Below are 15,175 nucleotides of genomic sequence, written 5' to 3'. Positions count from 1 at the left end.
ACCTATCTTTCAGGTTCGATATAAGACTTACATGAAAAAATGTATGCAGCAAGGTTTAGCAGAATGCAGATGCTGAATTAACGCCTCACTTATTAAAAACAGCCATTTCTGGTGTCTAGAGCTTGCCTTATCAGGACTCTGGTTGGTAAGAGTATCTTTTAACTGCTCTGGGAAATTCGATCTGCAATAAAATTCAATCTTCCAGAGACTCCCCGGTGTTATCCTTTATTTCAAGTCGTTCATTTAGCAAACATTTACTGAGAACTTACTATTAGCCAGGGACTGTGCTAGATGCTGGCAATGTAAAGATTAGAGGATGCCCTCTGGGAACTTAGAGCCTAGTGGAGAAGCCAACTTCCTCCAGAAGCTTTTCCTCCCTGCCCCAGGCTGGGTAGAAAGCTCTGCTCTAACTGCCTGGCTCAGTTACTGCTCTCCACCCTGTACTTACCACATTCCTTTGCCTTTTTATTTCTAACCTGTGCTGGACCCTGTTCTAAGTAAATTTATTAATTCATTTATTCCTCACGACAACCTTCTGAGGTCAGTACCGTCATTATTCCCATTTAACGGATGAGGAAATTGAAACATAGAGCTACTAAGTAACTTGCTTAGGGCCTTATAAACTTAAGAGGAGCGAGGATTTGTAAATACAATTCTGGGCCCAGCGTTAAATATTCTGTTTATTATGTCTCCCCCACTGAAATTTGAGATTGAGCCTGTGCCAACTCCAAACGAATGTCTCCTGTGCCCACCACCATATCTGACACCACAGGTAATCAATAATTTATTCATCAAATGAAAGAAAGAAAAGAAGCAAAGAAGGAAAAGGAAAGCTGAAAGAAGCAAAAAATAAATAAATAAATAAATAAAAGAAAGAAAGAAAGAAAAAAGAAAGAAGCACGTAAGTAAACGATTCCACCGCGGATTGGTTACGAACATTTACTAAGCATCGGCACTGAGCAAGTGCCTGAGATGTGCGGAGGGAGCTCAAGAATAAATTACCACCTCTGCTCACGCAGAACTTTCAGTCACTGGTGTCAGTCGTGTCAGGAATTCCGAGGAGAAATTGCGTTTTCCCGGCCGCCTGGCGTTCCCCGCCCCGCTCCCTTCCCCTGGAGTCCTGCTCCATCTCTTCCCTCGCCTTCGCCATCCCCTCCGTGGATTCCGCCGCCCTTGGTTTCGCGCGCGCCAGGCTCAGGAAGCGGATTAGCGCGTGGGAGCGACCGGCGGCGCGCGCATGCGCACTGGGGGCGGCGCACTGCGCATGCGGGAAGATGGCGGGCACCGCGTCCTGAGAGTCGTGGGTCAGCCCGCTCTCCGCCCGCCTGCGTTATACCTTCCGGGCCCGCGGGGCAGCGGCGCGTGTGTCCGCGGTCCGGCCTAGCCAGGTGCACCGGCGGGCAGGCCGCGAGCCCGGTTCGTGCTCGGCTCCGAGACCCGGCGTGTCGAGAGCGGCATCCGACCCGAGCAGGAGAAGGCGGGAGAGCTCCGGGGGTGCGAGGGCCAGGGGCGGCCGGCTGGGCAGCATGAGTCAGCAGCGGCCAGCGCGGAAACTGCCCAGCCTGCTCGTGGACCCGGCAGAGGAGACGGTGCGTCGCCGGTGCCGAGACCCCATCAACGTGGAGAGCCTGCTGGTAAGTCCCGCGGACGGCCTGGGTCCTGGGCGCCGGGGGCCTGGCGCGGCGTGGGGCGGGGCGGGTCCGGTGCTGTCCGATCGGGTCGCGTCGCAGGCCCCGCCTCCTCTTCCCCTCCGAGGGGAAGCCGGACTGAGTGTCTTCGGGGTCGGGAGCTCCCCCCGGCTGGGCCGTCGCCGCTTCTCCGTCTCCTCTGCTCTGGCAGTGCCCGTTACGGACTGTGAGCCAAACGCGCCATTCGTTTAAACTCTTGGCTTCGTGCAACATGGACTTTTTAAATGTGTCGTCAGCCCTCCTGGCTTTTACGTTGCGGCTACGGAGCACTGTTGGAGAAAATTGCTCAACTTTGCGTTAGAAAATCTTGTTTTCCTCCCTCCACTCACGGTCAGAATACTCTGCAAGCTCTCATTTTCCCCTTCGGCCTCCTTTCCCGTTCTCCTACTTAACGCAGCCATTCAAAGGCTCGTCCACTCCTCACATTTCCCACCCGACAGCTCCCCATTCAGCAAATTGTCTTCGTCCTGTTCGACAGAGAAATAGAAGAAAGATTGGGCTCCCTTCCTGCAGAGGTTAATTTCCTCTATTTTTGCCCCAGATTAGATGCAATATATTCTTCTTGGTTCTCAGGGCCGCTGATGAATCCATCATTTTCCATTTCTCTCCATATTTTCAACCGTCCTGCTGGTTTCTTCCCATGACTAGTAACTAGACATTTACTGAAGTCAGTATGCCCAGTTCCCTTGGGGACTCAGTGCTCAAAAATAGTTAATGACATTATCACATTTAATTCACAGCAGTCCTAAGATGATTATTCTTTCACAGTTGCCAAAACACACTTGGAAATATTAAGCGGCTTGCCCATGGTTAGACAAGACATAGAAAAGACTGGGTTTAACCTCACAGTGTCTTGACTCCAGATGATAAATTCTCGACTGCTTAAACCACATCCTAAATCCATCCCCATCTTAAAATATCCCTCCTGTAATTCCTAATGTCCTTCCATCTACTTACCTCATGTCTTCCCCTTCACAGCCAAACTTTTAAAAAATCGTTTGCATCTACAGTGCCCGCTTACTCCCCTCTCATTATCACCTTACTCCACCTTGACCCCTGCCCTCAGCACAGCTCCAAGACTGTTCTAACGAACTTGCCAACAACGTTGCCGGTTCCAGCGATGTTTCACTCCTTATCTCTGTGGTTCTGATGTGGTCGACTGCTTGCTTTTGTTGGAAACTCTGGATGTTGAATGGCTTCTCTAACACCACACTCCTGGTGCTCTATCTACTCCTCCAGCCTCTTCTCTGCTCCTTTGCAAACTCTTCTTCCTCTTCTCATTCCTTACATGCTGCTGTTCAGGATTCTCTTTTACCTTTTATACACATTTTTCATGTGGGATGGCATTCGCCACCACTCTCCTGACTACCGTTACCATCTATATCGGTGGTCTTAATCTTTGAAAATTTGAGAAAAGCTGGGAACCTTCACTATGAAAAAGCCACTTAATTTTGCATTTACTGTCGGAAGGTACACACATCCCTTGAAGTCTTAAATATTCATATCCATTGTAGTTGTTTCAGTTACTACGTTATAATATAACTCCCAAATCTATGAATCCAACTCAGAGCTTTCCAACTGTCTACTAGATATCTCTGCTTAAATTTGAAACTCAAAATTCAATTCATTTACCTTCTTGCCTCGGCCAGCAACAGCTTTGCTATCTCCTATGTTAATAAATGGTAACACACTCACCATTTTGCCCAAGCTCCTATCCTAAGCATTATCCTTGCCTTTTCTCTTTTCCAAACCGACACCCTCCATCTTCCCAATCTGAATAATATTAATCACCAGTACTTGCCACTTCTAACCATCTATTTTTCAGATTGTTGCAGTGTCTTCCTAACCAGTTTTCCTGCTTCTGGTTTTGCTCCCTTACTTTTCTGTGTATTCTCCACATAGTAACTAATCATAATGGTCTTTTTAAAGCATATTTATGATCGTGTCATTTGGCTTAAAGAATCTATTGTGGTTCCCTAGTGCTCTCAGGACAGATTCGAAACTTCTTAATCAAGCCCCGGGTTTATCTTTCCTGAACTGCTTATAGTTGCTCAGTTTTTCATATTTCCATATTTTTTTGGAACCTGACATAGCCACATTCCCCCTTCCAAAGAAGCCTTTTTTAAAAAAACATCCCCTGGTTCTTCAGGTTTAGAGATATGGATCACTTGCCTGAAGCCCTCCCTAATCTTTCAGCACTGGGTTAGCCACTCCCTTTCTGCTCCCAGAGTATCCTGTGCTTACCTACCCACTCTTTGCAATGTGGCTCTTAGGTCCCCGAGTGCAGTGACTCTGTCCATTTCATTGTTACATCCCCAGCCCACTTGGCACCTCTCATAAAAAGTCATTGAATGAATGAAATAGGTACTCTGTAAATATTTGAATATTTATTTTCTTGCTATAAAATGGTGATTCATACACCTATCTCATTGTTTTTTAGTTGGCTGATTAGGAGTACTTAATAATTAAATACATACAAGTGTATTGCTTTGCAAAGATTAGTTATGTATCTGGCTGAGTGATCTCTGAGTAAATAGCTTGAAAAATGTAGAATTTTGAGAAGGGAGAAGATAATATGGTTGAAGGTGGAACTTAGTCTGCACATTGACAAATAAAGAACATTTAAAAATGAAGAGAATGTAGTCACCTTGGAGAAAAGTATATTTTCAAAGGGCTCTTCAAGGGATGTTATTCCCCAGAACAGGCACTCGGTACAGAGACATCTGTATAGAGAAATTTTTAACCAATTTAGAGGCAGTGCTTAAGATTTTACTCCCTAAAATTCACCTGTATTACACCGTTTACTCTCATCTTTGGGATCTCAGGCTTAGAAGTACAGGCCTTGGGAGGTGGGACTTGGGGCAGCAGTGGAGCAGCCTGGCCTGTGCCGCCTCAGGAGCCGCTGAGTCCTGGTGCGTCGTGTGCACTGAGCTCGCCCTTAGTGGTTTTCAGTGCAGACCCCGCTGCCTTCTCCCCTGGCTTCCCAGCTGAGATCCACACAGGCTGCATGATAACTCTGAGCAAACAGGTGGGCGATTCGAGGACTGAAAGGGGAAGTTTCTTAGGTCGTCCAGTATGAGGTTCAATCATCTGCAGGGCATCCCTCACAGAAATCATACGAGTAACCTCTCAGTTGGACTCTTAAAAGACTAGAAGCATTGTCGCCGCCCCCACCCCACAGTGGTGGCTTACCAGAACCAGAAGCGGCAGCATCTCTGCTGGCACCTGGGCAGGTTCGTCGCATAGAAATTTGAGGGAGCATTCTTCTGAGGACTCCTTCCTAAAGATGCCGAAAAAGCCAGAAATATGTGTCCCGTGTAGGAGCCACTTTGAAAAGGCCTTATCTGGGACAATTTGAGCCTCAGAATAACAGGTTTTGACTTCACTGACTAGAATGAGAATCCAGGCTGTCGGCACAGCTCCTCGGGTGCAGGGTGACACCAGCGACACAAGGTACCTGACCCCACCCTCCGACACAGCACACACCGGGGACAGACGTCGGAAGGCGGCTGCGCCGCACGTTCCCGCTGGCAGGGGAGGGAGGTGGGAGTCCCAGGGCAGCAGCCGGTCCACAGCGCTTCTGAAATGCAGGCCGCTCAGCGTGGGGCTCTGCCGAACATGCGTCAAGGCCTGGGGCTGACTCCTCGCCCAGCTCTGCCCCTGGCCTCTCGGTTTTAACCGTCTGGGTCTTCCTTTCTTTTTCGCGACAGGAGATACCGAGTTGTAGCTGAGTCCTTTTTTTCAGCCTGCTTCCTGTCAGTAGAATTTTGGGTATCCAGTTTTAATGTGAACTGTTTCTGTCCCTTTTAGTCCAAGCTGGCAGTGTTCTCGCTGACAGTTCTCGCGGAAACTGTGTTGGATTCGCTCCTGTGAATCTTGTTGTGGTTCACTCAGTACACGAGAGGCCCACGCACAGGTTCTTCATGGTAAACCCGTCTGTCCCTGGGCTCCTGTTGGGATGGCGGAGGGACAGTGCCCGGAGGCTTCCTAGATCTGTCGGGCTCATCCTTATCCTCTTTCAGAGGCCTTTTGTGTGACCGAATAGTACTCCGAGGTGCCATCTCTCATCTCCCTGAGGTGTTAGCCGGCCGTGCCCCCACCTTCATCTTGAGGCTGTGTTCTTCCGGCAGTGCCTTTGATTTGGTCTTTTTCCGAAGTCATTCAATTTCGGCTTCTGGAGAGGCTGAGAATTTTTAAAGCCACCAAGCCCTGGCTTTGTGTTTGCTTGTGTGTTTAAAAGCTCTTTCCTCAGTTTCTCCCTCTCACATTTTACTGTGAACTGCAGGAGAAGCCAGGTGCCACTGTCACCCCTTTGCATGGGATTCCGCTTAGTTAGACTCCCCGTCTATCGATGGCTTCTGCCGTCCACATAGCTGCAGTTGACAGTGTCGCTAAGTCCTCTATCTTACCAGAACCAGCTTCCCCCTCACTCCTGGTTCTGATAACATGTTCCTTTGAACCCCTCGCTGTCAGCAAGTGTCCTCAAAGTCTGCATTTCTGCTGACAGTCTCTTTCAAGACCGCTTAGTCGCAAACAGACTGGTAATTGCATGTGGTTGTGTGAGGGGTACCCTCGAGGTACACGCTGAATCATTAGGGGTCCGCAGTTTACCCTCAGATGATTCAGGGAGAACAGCATTCACGTGTACAGTACTATTTCTGCACCTTTTCTGAAGACGGAGATCGTTTAAAAGAAAAAATGGATGTCCTCAAAGGAGCTCAGGTATCCGTCTCTGGCTTCTGTTGTTCCTCAGCGCCAGTGGGGGCCCCACTCCACCCCGTGTCTGGTCTGGGCAAGGGGCCATACGGAGGTGGCAGCCCGGTCATTCTCCCTCCAGGATGAGGGGGCGAGGCACATGGCTCTGATCTGAGGGGCCTGAGTGACTTGGGGCCAAGTGCACGGTGGCTTTTCATGTACTCTTCTTTTGTTTTTAATAGCTCGCTGCCTTTTGTATGAGGAAACCTTTATTTTGATTTTAAAGTCCCATCTAGCCCCATCTGCTCCTGAAGAGCTCCTAGCCTACCTGCTGAATGCAGGTCACCAGAGTTCCAGTAGCTGAGAAGGCTGGCCGGGGTAGTAGGGCCGGGTCTCCTCAGGCGATGAGTGTTTATTAGGAAGCAGAAAGCAGAAAGCGAGGCTTTGTGATCTTGCAGTTCACTACGGTGTGCCCAAGAGGGAGTCTTCACACTGTGTCCTTGTGTCTGTCACAACTCATTGTTTCATAGTGCTAAGTTCTTCATCAGTTAAAGTCACCTATGACAAGGGACTATTTCAGTCTCTGTACAGAGTTTAACAAGTATTTACCAAGTGCCTGAATGTGCCAGGCACTGTTCTGGTTCAGAAAGGAAAACAATAATATGTGCTTGCATAGGATTTTACAGTTTACAGGGTTTCTCCACTTCATAGTAGCTTGGAAAATGGGCAGTAAAGTTGTATCACTGCACCGCGTTGCAGACAAAGGTCGGCATCTCCCAGCATCTGGGAAGTCACGTCACTGGTCCCCCGAACCCAGTCTTGAACCAAGAGCTGCTTTGAAAATAAAGATGAATGCGTCATCACTGTGGGCACTTGGGAAATCTCCAGGATTGTAGACCTCCAGGGTTTATTCATATTGGGATGTCTATCCCTGAGGGGGCCGTGATGCCACTGTGATTCCACCAAGATAAAGAGAGAACTGTTTTTATATTCAAAGAAAAAAATGAATGGGTGTCGTTGCAGTCTGTTTTCCCCGCTCCTAGGTAGAGCCAGTACGTGGTGGGAAGGAAAGTCACACCTCCCCTGTTGTTATGCCTGACTGAGGTGTATCCCTGTGCCAGCCTGTGAATAGCAGCAGTGTAGATAAGGAGGCAGAAGGAGAGGCGTACAGAGCAGGAAAAGTGCGCTTCTAGAATACGCGGAGAGCAGATAGTGAGGCGGCCTCGTCGGAAGCCGTAAGTACTGTGACGTAGGACTGGGCCCTGCTGCGCTCAAGAACAGAAGTCTTTGCAGCAAGGCGCCCGTGAGCCCTGCTGTCTTAACCCCTTCTGCCGGTGTCCTCAGGACTGCACTGACAGTCGTGCACATTGACCCTGACCTTGAGGTAGTTGAGGTAGTATGCCACAGTTACCTGAGCACCAGATCACGGACCGACTGGGAAACTCATAAACGGACCTTAACGTATATAACAAGTCAGGGCATCTGTTTATGTGTGTTTCAAGTCATCGTGATGAGGATGGATTTTTTCCATTTAGGAATCTCGCTACAGTAGTTAGACTGTCTCATACTACATTGGCAGAAGGGTTAAATGTAAAAATGGCAGTGACAGTTGGTCATACTCTTCCCGTGTTTGACTTTAATGGGACTGCCCTTCAGGGTTTCATTGTGGGACACCATGTTTGAAAGTCACTGTTGTCAGCACTGTTTAAGAGAGCTAGCCAGACATAGTCCCTGCCCCCAGACAAGCATTTCCAGCTCTGATTTTGCACAGCCCAGCAGGTCTGTGTTTTCCTTTAAATTCTAACAACTAATTTTATGGAAGAATCTATTTCAGTGGAATTATTCCATATCAAGGAAACTTGCTAATAATCTGTCATCTTGTCATGGATGATAGGGAGGTCATTGTGCCAAGGATTTGTAACACTGATAAACAGCTCCTTAGCTACTCCTCTTGTCTGCAGGCTTCCCCATTCCCCGATCTCCTTGCTATATTTCTCCCTTACTCATATTCCTAAACCCTGAGCTTGAATGCGTTCAGAAATCTGTGATCAGTCTCCACTACTTATGACAGTCTAAACTTCTTGCGTGGCTTTCATGGTCCTCGACGTTGAGCGTGGTCGTAGCATGCCCCTGAAGCCTTGTCCCTCAGGGTCCAGCCGCGGGTCCCCTCCCTGGGAATCCCATGATGTCCCTCTCAGGGCACATCCATAGTAGTACTGTCAAGTCTCCTCGTAGAACACCTGATGAGATTCACTCGCCTCAGTTGTGCTAGAGCCATTTGGGGGCCGGATTTTTCACTTAGACCAGAGCTGAGCCTGGTCACAGCCTGTGTGGAGGCATCCGACCCCATTATGTTTCGTTCTAAGCATGAGGCTAATGTTGGTTTCTGTTTACACAGCTTTATCTAAAGGATTTATTTATTTTTTGCAAAAACAAATTTTAAGCATATTGCAAATGTTACCAGTTTATGTAAACTTTCTTAGCCTCTAAATAGCTGATGAAATGGTGAGCATTGATAATGGAGCTACTACTATTTTCCCAGTGTTTTCAGGAATTTAAAAGAAACTTTTTGTCAAAATACCAAAGTTTCTATTGTGTAGCGTGCATTTTTTTTCCATCATGAGAAATGCTGCTCTTTTTACATTAACCGTAGGGAATGCATGGCTGCTTGTGAAATTTTGTGAGCAAAGTTTTTGGAGCCGCTTAAATAGCAAGAGGCAGGCATTTATTTGTTTAGACAGATCTTACACCTCCACTGAGCTTTCCAGAGTCAAGGGCAGTGTCCTAATCATCGTCGTATTTCTTTTTGTCCTCAGTACCTGATGCAGTCAATAAATTAATGTCTGTTCAGTAATCGGATGCCATATTCGTATTTTCTCTCCCTCACCCTTCCCCCCCACCCCCTTCTCTAACAACTTTAGAAATTTAAGTCTAGGAACATTATCAGGTGTGCTTGCAGTTAGGGTAGACATAGTCTGGAAAAAGGACTGGTTTTCTCACACCCAGATTATTCCATGGTGAAAAAAAAGCTGTATATTATCCAGTAAAATGCTGTTCATTTGCATTGTTGTTTTTAAATTGCTAAGTTAAATTCTGTGTCTTCTTTTTTCCAGCCATCAAAAATAAGGATTAATTTAGAAGAAAATGTACAATATGTGTCCATGAGAAGTAAGTTGATTCTTGACTAGGTTTCAGGTGTTGTAGTTTGAACTTCCTTTATTCCTTTATTAAATTATCAGTAGTTTGAATGATTTAAATGATTTATTTTAAATGTACATGAGTTGGTGAGAAACTGCTTGTAAATAGTTTGCCGTGCGTCAGTGTCCAGAGTCAGTCAGAGGAGCTGGAACGCCCGCTCCTCTAGTCCCCCGTCCCTCGGAAGCCCTTATGCTGGAAGTCCTCACCCCGTCTCTGATTTCTCCTTAATTGGGTCCTGATCTCGTGGGATACATAGTGCATACATGCCCACGTGTAAGTCTTAACTTCTCCTCAGCCCCTGCCGCAGTCTCACCTGCATAGTTGGTCCCCAAGTTTTACCTTTGGAGTGCTCCTACGCCTGTCCCTTACCACCGACTTAAAATAATGTCTGACATTTATCGAGCTCATATGGTGCCTGCACTAAGCTCTTTGCATGGATTATCACAGTAGCCCTTCAAAATGTAGTTATGGATTATTGTTCATATTTCACAGATGAGTACACCGAGGCCCAGAGAGGCTCAGTAACTGGCTCAGGGTTCAGCCCCACACCTTTCTGACTTGAGCCCACAGTCTTAACTACCATCTTGGACCTCTCTTCCAGGTCCTCACTTTCTCAGATGGAGGGCGCGGGATCGTGTTGGCTGCTCCAGGCTCTTCCAGCAGCCGCTCCCCGTCTGTTGCCAGTGTGATTCTTCTAATTCAGGAATGAGATTATGATACCACTTAACCGAAAACTCCTCAGGGATGCTCTGTTACCTTAGAGACAACCCTGACTCCCCATTTATTTGGTTTTATTTATTTGTGTTAAATTTATAAGGCACCTTATATCCTTGAAAGAAACACGGCAGTAGGGACTGGACTGACAGACAGACAGGGCTCTGGAGGCCAGCGTTTCTTGTTTCCCTTTGCAGCCTTGTCCTCCAGCCACTCTGTGCCTATCTGTTGCTAAAACTGTACTAGCCGTGGACTCCCTGAAGGGGCCATGATCTCGGATGCCACGCTGTCATTTGGCATGTGCCCTCTGCTTTGTTTAAGCCTCTGGCCCTCCGTCAGTGGGAGAGCACCTTCCCGTTCATGTCCCTAGTCCGTGTTCCCAGCAACCCCCATGAGGACACCTTCCCCGTTTCCCACTACAGTTAAGGTTTGATTTCATCTTCTAAAGTGACTTTGAATACCTCTCGAAGCACTTTCTCAGAGTATAGTAATAGAATTTCCTTCCTAAACTGTGGAACGTGGTCTAGTTTGAAGACCTTTTCAATCGTTACATTTCTCAGCAACTATCATGTTATAGGTGTTCAATTAATATGTTCTTTACAAAATGACTAACGTGATAGGACTCTACTTACCCTAAGCTTATAAGACCATGTCCTGTTAGTAACTTAGTATAATTAAATGTATGCTTTTTAAAGTTAGAATTTCTCATTTGTAATCTTCCAGGGTTTATTGTAGAATTGTGGCTTTCTTCTACCTCCAGTTTAAAAAAGAATCACGCTTGTTTAGTCTTGTTTAATCTTAAGTATAGGATCCATCTTCTGTGAAGACATTTATGCTATAAGATAGTACTTTTGTTCTTGGAATAATTACCAGTGGTCTTTAACCTGAATGCTGCATTGCAGAGGTTCTGGATAAGGGCATTTGTGAGTGAAGATAGGGTGAGGATTTCTTTTGGAGCATGCCAACTGTGGCATGCTGCGGGAGTAGAGAGGAAGGGGAATCGTACACTCCACACTAGGAGGACAGCTGAGTTATTCGCAAGTTCATTTCCTCTGCACACCAAACCGTAAGGACTTTTTTTTTTGGTCTCAAATTGGGAAAGATGAAAAGAATGATAATATTTACTTCTGGCAAGGCCTGAGATGAGGCCCTCATACACTGCGCAAAATTGGTAGAATCCACAGCCTGGAGAGCAGGTTTAGCAATACGTACCAAAATTCCTTTAAAAATGCCCTTTTACTCAGCAATTCCAGATCTTAGAATTTATCTAAAGGAAATAATTAAAGAAGGGTGCAGAAGTTTAAACAAGGAAATTTGTTGAAGTCTTGTGCAAAATTGTGCAGTCACAGGCAATCTAAATTTCCAGTACTGGGTAAGTTAGTATATGTTACATGCAGGTAAATATTATGCAGTCATTAAGGAAAAAAGACCCTTTTTTCCTCGTTTTATTGAGAAGTAATTGGCATTCGTCACTGTATAAATTCAGGGTGCACAGCAGGATGGCTTTACCTATGACCTGAAGCGATTACCGCGGTAGGTCCAGTTAGCATCCGCCATCACGCAGGTGCAGCAAAGGGGAAGCGACAACTTCTCGTGACGAGAACTCGCAGGGTCTACAGTCTTGACCTCTCACGCCCGCCGTCCAGCAGCGTTGCGTCGTCGGCATGCTGCACACCACATTTCCAGCAGAAATACATTTGTTGACAAGTCGGGATGTTCACAGTGTTGAGTTAAAAACAGCATGTTAAAAAATAGGATATTCCTGTTTTTGTTTTCAGAAGTTATATATACATATTGGCACAAACGTGTATGTGTGGAGGGGGCAGAGTGTGTATGAAAAACCAAAATCATCATATTGGGTAGGTGAGTGAGGACATTAAAGAGATTTGAGATTTTCACCCCTTCATTTGCCTGTTAATATAAGGTAGTGAATATTTTTAAAAATAGGTATGCCGTTTTTCCTCAAGATATGTGATAATTGTCCTAATAGAAGACTACTTTGAGTGCTTTCAAAAACTTCATCAGACAGGGTTACACCGTGACATGCTTAGAAACATTTGAAACATGAAAAAGCGCCAAGTCTCTGCCTTTGCTTTATAAAGAATTCTTTCTTTCTTTTTTAAAAAAGAAATTATTAAAATTATTGGGGTGATATTGCTTAATAAAATCAAATAGGTTTCAAGCACATAAAGAATTTCTTAACTTGAAGACCAAATGAGAAATTTAATTTTAAAAATCATTTCTGATCATAATCTTGAAAGTGATGTGGATACAAATGCGAATTCTCACTTTATATCTGATAAGATGCACTAGGGCTCCCAAAATTCATATGTTCGGTAAAAACTGGTCACGTGTTTCAAATACTCATTTAAGTCTAAAGCTTTTGTTTACTTGGCCAAGGCTGATAAACTTTTATTCGTTTGAGAGATCTATTTCATAAAGGTTAGCTGTGACTTGGTCAGTATATAGAATTTCTGTAGGTGTCTGTGCTTACTGATCAAGAGGAAATAAAGAATTTGTTAACGAGTTCAGAAAGAAACGCTGTTTAAAATTTTATAAATGTGTTGGTTTTGTTTCCCAGAAGCTCTAAAAGTGAAGACACCGCGTTTCGATGTATCATTGGTTTATTTAACGCGAAAATTTATGGATCTTGTCAGAAATGCTCCTGGGGGTATTCTTGACTTAAACAAGGTTGCAACGAAACTGGGAGTACGAAAACGCAGAGTGTACGACATCACCAACGTCCTGGACGGAATCCGGCTGGTCGAAAAGAAATCCAAGAACCATATTCGATGGATGTGAGTTGTGGTCTCAAACTTTTTGTGACTTTTTTTCCTTTTCCTCAAGTGATGATACCATGCTTAAAACAAACTAAATATCAGCGATGTTTTAACAGTATAAGACAGAGTAAGATGTGACTTCTTGTTAGAAAAGGGTTCTATAAAATTTGTCCAAAGCCATGCTGTGAGGAGCAGCGCTAGGGCTTATGGTGGCATTATTACTCAGTCAGTCATTCTTTCATTAAGCTTTCCCTGCTGATCAGGCTTCATTATTCATTAAGCTTTCCCTGCTCCTGTTAAGTTTTGTAGGGTTACGATGTATGTTTTTTTAAAAGTCCCTGTGTAAGGGACTAGAAAAGGGGACAAAAATCAGTTTATATACAGGAAGAATAATGATCACCTAGAATAATGGGAGAGCAGAAGCAAAGTCAGAGTACCTAGTTTTTGTCTGTCATCATGAGAAAGACTGGATGCGAATGTCTGGAGAAGTTCCAGTAACCTGACCTGTATTGTTCTGTGTCTTTTTCTTTAATACTTCTAAAGAGGATCCGATCTCAACAATTTTGGAGCCATGCCCCAACAGAAGAAGCTGCAGGAGGAACTTTCCAACTTATCGGCGATGGAAGATGCTCTGGATGAGTTAATTAAGGATTGTGCTCAGCAGTTATTTGATTTAACAGATGACAAAGAAAATGAAAGATATCCTTTAACTCTGTACCCTGTTTCTTCTTCCAAAGCAGGTTACTTTACACAGTAGAATCAGCTCGGGGATTTAATTAATATGTTTAAGAACCAAAGTTAGACTTTGATAAGTTAAACTCAGTAAAAGTTTAGTAGTATGGCCTCGACACACTCAGGTAACACATCATAGCCTTCAGCTCCTTGGTGTGGCATTTGTCCAGGTAAATGCCGCATCCAGGTAAATGAGCAGTGCGGTGATGTACCAAGGTTAGCGTCTGCATCTAAAGCTAAATGGGTGGAGCCTTCTTGTTCATGTTCATAGTGTGAATACTATAAAGACGGTAAAATATTTGTTGGCTTTTGTGAAATTCATGTTGGCCCTAATTAACTAAATTTTATTTCTGAAACAATGACTGGCCATTAAATGGCACGTAAAATGCCATGTTAGCCCCCAAAGCCTAACGCAGCCGCATGTCAGTACTGCTACAGGGACCAGAGGGAGAGACTTATCTCTGCAGCTGATCTTCTCCCCATCTCTGGGACCGTTTGCTGCTGCATCACCCTTGTGAGGTGTCACTAATTCTGAACTGTGACACTGATTAACAAAATCCAACAAGTTTCAAGTGTATAATTCAACAGTAAGTCATATATATATTGCATTATGTGTTCACCGCCCATTTCTTTCCGTCACCACGTATTTAATGCTTTTCTTGTCTGTATCCCATAAAAACTAAAGCTGTTCTAATAGTGCACGTGCATCCCTGTGTTACAAGGATACGTTGTCTTCCCAATGAGCACCACTCTGCTTAGAGGTCCTTGACTCATTTTTACACTGGCATATGTGACATATCAAGATATTCATAGCATTCAGGCCTTCCATGAACAGATTGTTATTGCAGTTAAAGCTCCAGCTGAAACCAGATTGGATGTTCCAGCCCCCAGAGAAGTAGGTAACCCTGCATTTTTAGAAGATTTAAAGAGGAGGCGGGCCACTTGCTTCAGCTGTACTTCATTGCGGTCCCAGTAACTCTAATTCACAGAGCTGCATACCTGGTACTGCTCAAGGCACTGTACACGTTTTAACTTGCTTCGGATAACACAGGAAGCAAAGCAGTCATGATCATTACCCTTTTAAAGATAAGGATTCTGGAGCACAAAAAGATTAATTTCCTCATGACCACACAATAAGAGACAGAAAGAGAATTCAAACCCAGAGAGTTTGGCATCAGAGTTTATTCTTAACCATTGGACTATGGCGCCTGTTAGAGGAATCGCCAAGACTTGGCCTCAGTCTTGTACCTCCAAACGAAGATCTGATGTCAGCCAAGGCTCGAGGGAAGGACTAACCGAACTCATAAGCTGATGAGTAAACTAGAACACCAAGTCATGCATATAAGATGAAAAGTAAAATTGCTCTGT

The 15,175-nt window shown here is 45.1% G+C and overlaps 1 protein-coding gene across 2 annotated transcripts in view; it reads left to right on the top strand.

Moving 5' to 3' along the window:
- The first annotated feature begins 1,242 nt into the window (after nt 1-1,242).
- E2F6 (E2F transcription factor 6) overlaps nt 1,243-15,175 on the top strand; it is a 17,377-nt gene continuing 3,444 nt past the window's right edge. The window contains exons 1-5 of one of the 2 annotated variants that reach the window (XM_006910237.3): nt 1,243-1,634; nt 9,497-9,551; nt 12,877-13,093; nt 13,619-13,774; nt 14,588-14,702. In XM_006910237.3, the coding sequence (XP_006910299.1) occupies nt 1,527-1,634; nt 9,497-9,551; nt 12,877-13,093; nt 13,619-13,774; nt 14,588-14,702 (651 nt within the window). In that variant the 5' untranslated portion in view covers nt 1,243-1,526. The remainder of the gene's footprint in view (nt 1,635-9,496; nt 9,552-12,876; nt 13,094-13,618; nt 13,775-14,587; nt 14,703-15,175) is intronic. The other variant, XM_015588238.2, reaches the window with a different exon arrangement.

Source organism: Pteropus alecto, unplaced genomic scaffold (genome assembly GCF_000325575.1).
Source record: "Pteropus alecto unplaced genomic scaffold, ASM32557v1 scaffold61, whole genome shotgun sequence".
Taxonomy (NCBI): Eukaryota; Metazoa; Chordata; class Mammalia; order Chiroptera; family Pteropodidae; genus Pteropus; species Pteropus alecto.
Note: the sequence above shows the minus strand (reverse complement) of the source record. Positions and strands in the feature narration are given on the sequence as shown.